The sequence below is a fragment of the Solanum stenotomum genome, chromosome 10, assembly GCF_019186545.1.
Source record: "Solanum stenotomum isolate F172 chromosome 10, ASM1918654v1, whole genome shotgun sequence".
Classification (NCBI taxonomy): Eukaryota; Viridiplantae; Streptophyta; class Magnoliopsida; order Solanales; family Solanaceae; genus Solanum; species Solanum stenotomum.
Window position 1 is genome coordinate 22,146,728 of NC_064291.1, and position 5,288 is coordinate 22,152,015.

General features: G+C 35.6%; 1 protein-coding gene across 1 annotated transcript; it reads right to left on the reverse strand.

Annotated features, from left to right (window-relative positions):
* Positions 1 to 767: 767 nt before the first annotated feature.
* LOC125842820 (uncharacterized) lies at positions 768 to 1,217 on the reverse strand. The gene has a single exon (XM_049522124.1). The coding sequence runs from the start codon at positions 1,215 to 1,217 to the stop codon at positions 768 to 770; it is 450 nt and encodes a 149-aa protein (XP_049378081.1).
* Positions 1,218 to 5,288: the final 4,071 nt, after the last annotated feature.

Consider the following 5,288-nt stretch of genomic DNA (forward strand, 5'->3'; position numbering starts at 1 on the left):
ATGGTTTCACACTCTTCAAAGTTTCTAAGATCATTTCAAGAGATTGTATCACTTAGTCAACCAGACCAACGGGGCAAATTCTAGGTGTCATCACACATGGTTCACGGTAAGCTCATCACACAAGGTATTGATACCAATGTCACACAAGGCTCCACACTTTATCTAGTGTGCAATGTTCATCACAAGAGATTCAATTTCAAAATTGGCTAGTCACAACGAGATGCAAAAAGTTCACATATTGCCTATGTAACTTCATTTGGCCTCATCGTAGCCGCACATTCATTTTTGTTCGATTATGAGCACTATCAAGTCATCGGTATTGATCAAGACTGATACTCAAATTTGTAAGAGAACAGCCACATTCAAATACAAATAAGAGGTGGCATAAAAATTTTCGAAAGGGTCAAAAATTATTTACAATTAAAACAAGGAGCTACAAGCTCAATCATCCACAAAATACAGTTCTAAACACAATATATAACTCAAAAACCTAAATATATAAACAAAACAATAATTACAAAAGATGGGCCTCACCCCACCACAAACAAAAGTTATTTGTCCTCAAAGGCAAATAATAAAATATCCAAAAGTCAAATAAATAAGACATAGAGGGAGGTAAAGAGGGATCATGTCTAAACAGCCACTCCATATGTCTGGGCATCAGTCCCCGGTGTAGTGCACTGAACTTGGGCATCAGTGTCCGGAGTCACATCAACAGTGCCACCAGCTCCACTAGGGTCAGCCAAGGGTGTATCTGCCAAAGAAGCCTACATAGCTGCATCTACCATGGCTTCCTCAGTCTCAGTAAGGCCCTCGTAAGAAGCCTCATCATCAACCCCAATCATCTCATTATCTGTCTCAACCTCGGACTCAGGATCAGCTGCCTCCTCAACTCTAACATCATCTTTGGTGGTAGTCGCAGGCATATCTGGCTCGACTGGCACATCTGGGATTTCCACCATCCCAAAAATCATGGACATATCGGTAAACTTCAGCTGGTCCACATCTCTCCTCAGTGCAGCAATGGCGGCCTTTAGAGTCGTCACCTCATCGGTGACCCCTTGGCCACGCTCATACACTGTTATCCTAGCCGCAAGGGAATCAATGGTAACGCTCAATGGTGTCACAGCATCACTAAGGGATGTCTGAATCATACCCGATATGGAGGCCACAAGTCTGGCTGCACGGCATTCGGTAGAATAGGCAAGCTGCCCCATCCGAAGTAATGCATCCTAAGTGAGCAGGGGGCGGGTAATAGCAATAGAAGGAGATTTGGGAGGCAATGTAGCAGTAGAGGAACTAGGGGTGTCAGAAGGAACAGCACTGGAAGTACCTGAAGGCCCAGAGGCTGGAGTAGGCAAAAGTGCCTCTGCAGGTAATGAGTATATGTCCACAACCGAGGAAGAGTCCATCAGGGCAGCCTTCTTCTTCTTCTCTGCCTCATCTTTCAAATACTCTGCCTCGATTCTCTAGATATCAGTAAAAGATCTGGGAATCACTTCCACATCCTTCTTCACATCTCTAGCACTACTACAAAAACAGCTTTTAGCAACCATTATTTACTAGCAATTAGCAAATTGTTGGTAATTTATCCTATAGTCTTAATCGTTTTGCAGCTAATTATCCTTAGCCAAGAGCAGCCATTCTTTAGGGGTAATTGAAAAATAATGGTTTGTAAAAGTTACTCCACTTCTAATCTAAACAACTAAAATAAAATTTTCATCTTCTCTCTAAACACTTCACTGTGAAATATTGTCACCCATTCACACCCTAATTTCTAAACTATCGTTATCATCTCTGTCCCAGTTCCACAAAAAATAGTTGATGTCTCTCTCTTTTCACCATTGCAGGCAGGCAACTCATCAGGTAATATCTCTCTACTCTCTATGTCCATTTATTTTTCCTTCTCATTTTGATTTTATTTGTTGTGGATATCTCTATTTTTGATGTGGCATAAAACATAGTGCTCGTAAACAGCTTGGATGGATTCATAGGAGAAAATGTTGGCTTCTTTAGGCAAAAAGATACTTACTTTTTATATCTCCAATATATAATAAATTATCTCGTTTCCTGATATCTCATATAGAATGCACTTGAATGGTTCTGTTTAATGTATAGCAATAATAAATTTTTTGATTGAAAGCATTTTACTGATAAATTAGTGGTGTAATTTCCACAAAGATTTGTTGATGCACCATTAGTATATTTGTTGCTCTTCCAAAGGCTCATTTTGATAATGTAATTCGTGCCCCTATGGTTCTACCAGTTACTAAGATACTCCACTCTATTAATTTGAGAAATATCCCAACTATTCTACATTTGAATGTACTTTTAAAGTTGGAAACTCAAACACATAACACGTGTTCGATGAAATGCCACTGTCAAGATTATTTATCATACTTGAAAATATCTGATTTTTTTTTCATTTGGTATCTCAATTTTGCGATAGTTTGGGTTGGATAACTCAATCTTTGCTTTTGTGAATATCATTTATATGTTACCCCAGTACTGGTACAAAGGAAACCAATTAAAATTTGAATTCAATAGGTGGTTATAGTAACACCTCTAATCCTGGTGCAAATGATTCTAGCACCATAAGTTCTGGTACTTAGAAAAAACTGAAAAAATAGACTTTTCGAGTTGCACTTAAGGCCTTCAAGTTATCCATCTGCGAGAGGAGCTTTTTTGCATCCCCTTAGTTATTGATTTACAATAGGTGCCACTGTGCAAATAATAATGTTATCTTTGAAATAGTATAATGTTATAATATTTTTAACCAGTTTTATCCTTGAAAATTCTTTGTTCGTGTAGCTTTATAAACAGACTACTAGGCTAGGAGCATCTCTTCTAAAAGAAACTTTAGGTGAAGCTAAAAGAAAATTTATAGCACTGGTTAAATAGGAGGAAGAAAGAAGAATGAAAGACTTGAAGAACAGCTTGGAAGGATACATATATGATGTGAGAAACAACGTGCGAGGGCTTATATCTTTAACTCTTGTGCATACTTGTGAATTTGTGTACACGTGATCTGTTCAGGTCTTGTAACTTGTATACCTTATGTGTTCTTAATTTTTCCATTTCGTGTTCCAATTTTATACATTAATTTGTTTAATTTATTAACATAAGTTTTTCCACTAGCTTATAGTAAAGCTTTTGCAGCTAGAAAAATTGTTTCTCAATAGTTTTCAAGCACACACTCATGATTCAAGATTATACTGATACATCTTTTTGTTATACTAATTTTGAGCTCTCAAGCAAAGAATATAAACACATATGGAACACAGTCGCATGTACTATGTTTCTCGGGTGATGTGTTCTCCTAGATGTAGTCACCTTGTGAATCTATGTTAGCTTCTCAACTTTTTTATTCTCCTTGTATTTTGGCTTTCAATGGCCTTCCGTCACTGCTATTTTGCTTCCAAAAGTCTATATTTTTTTATTGATAACATGGAACAAATAAACAAATCATCTCATCTATTTTTATATTGAATCTGCTTATTTAAAAGTTTTAATCCGAAGATTTTACGACAATATTAACCATTCAAGAGCACTAGTTCTTAATTGAAAAACTTGATGAGACTTTCCTATTTTAGTTTTGATGTTGGATCATATATAGGTTAGATCACAAATGCAGAATGTACGTAAATTTGAAAAAGTGTATTATGGTTGTATCTATATATTGGACAATATATATTACATATTTATTTTCTATTGACAACTACAAGATGGTAACACCGCCTACTTCTGACTTTCAGTTTTATATAAATTTGTAATGGTGACTGTATCTCACTATCTGGTCGGGCACCTTGTTTCCCTTCATTTCATTACAGGAAGAAGAACAAGAAAGAAGGAGTTCTTCTATCCAGTTGAGGATCATTATATCTTGAACAATTTCCAGTAGTATCCCAAAACAACATACTTAAGGAAGTATAACAACTGATTGGATTATATTTTGTCCAATTATATGAAACTTAGAAAGGTACATCAACCACTTCTAAGAGTAAATGAATGTAACTATTTAAATTAAAAGCATAGACTCTTTAGTAAACCAATAGTAACATATAGCATGACAACATAATAAATAAAGAGTAAATAAAGGATGAGTATGTATGACTCAGTACAGAGTTGGTGTTACCTAAGTTCGAGCGACAAAAACAACTAAGGAAAACACCATTGTAATGCGGCAGGATGCTGTCATCTGCTAAGTTTAACACCCCCATGGGGTCCAAGCCTCCTCCTTCTTCATAGGATAGGTATGTTTCAAGAAAAACGCCTGTGAAATAAATATGATTGGGCTTGATTCCTGGAAATTGAGAATCTTTGTCTGAAAGAGAAGCATTAGAATCTAGAAAAAAGCATTGTCCCCTAATTCCTTGGTTTCTGTCATTCTGCCAGCAGCTAAATCGACCTAGAAAAATTGAAAATTTCTTGTCTCGTATGCTATCTCCAGCCCCACCTCATCATCATCTTCTGGGATGAGCGTTAATGGAAACCTGTCGCAACAATCATATTGGACTAACATAAGTTGAACACCATATCGAAAAGTTAGAAATAATGATCCTAGTGATTCTACAATGTATAAGTGGTCTGGAATATCTTCAGGTTCAGATTTTTGATGTGCTGCAGTATGACACATTTTTTAGGTACAAGAATAGTTAGAGATTGATGGTTCCATACTCAAAGACTAATATTATTAAAAGGTTAGATAGTTGTGCTGAATGTAATTTTTTGTGCAGAGTGCAAAAATAATGAACTTACTGCTAGCCTTGCTTCATCAAATCATGCTCGAAATACCTTATTGAACTGCAACAACAAGTAGGAAATTTGATTTATTTTTCCAGTTATATTGTTTTGCTTTGTTTGACTTAATTTTTTGGATCACAAGTGCAAAATGTATGCAAGTATGAAAGAGTTATTATTATTGTATCTATATCTCTAGTTGGACAATAAATATTACCTATTTAGGTTATGGTCATAGTTATATATAGGTGGACAAACAATAATAATTGTTTTCTAAAGTAAAATGGAGAAATTAGTAGGTTTAATAATCTTATGTTGCAAAACTAGTATACTGATTGACACGAGTTATTTGGATAATTGCATGCCCATTGTCCAACAATCTATTAGTCAAATAGAGTGTTACTTATATCACATAGATCATGTGGGTATTATAATTAAGCTATTGAAGCAGGTATGATTATCTAAAGTGGGAAAAATGACATTCTTCTCTCTGATAATGGTAAAAATGTATTGGAGGCTAATTTCATTATTCCATATAAATGGTAATG

Excerpts from the sequence above, each read along its gene's own strand:
- LOC125842820 (XM_049522124.1), bottom strand. The coding sequence starts at position 1,217 with ATGGGGCAGCTTGCCTATTCTACCGAATGCCGTGCAGCCAGACTTGTG.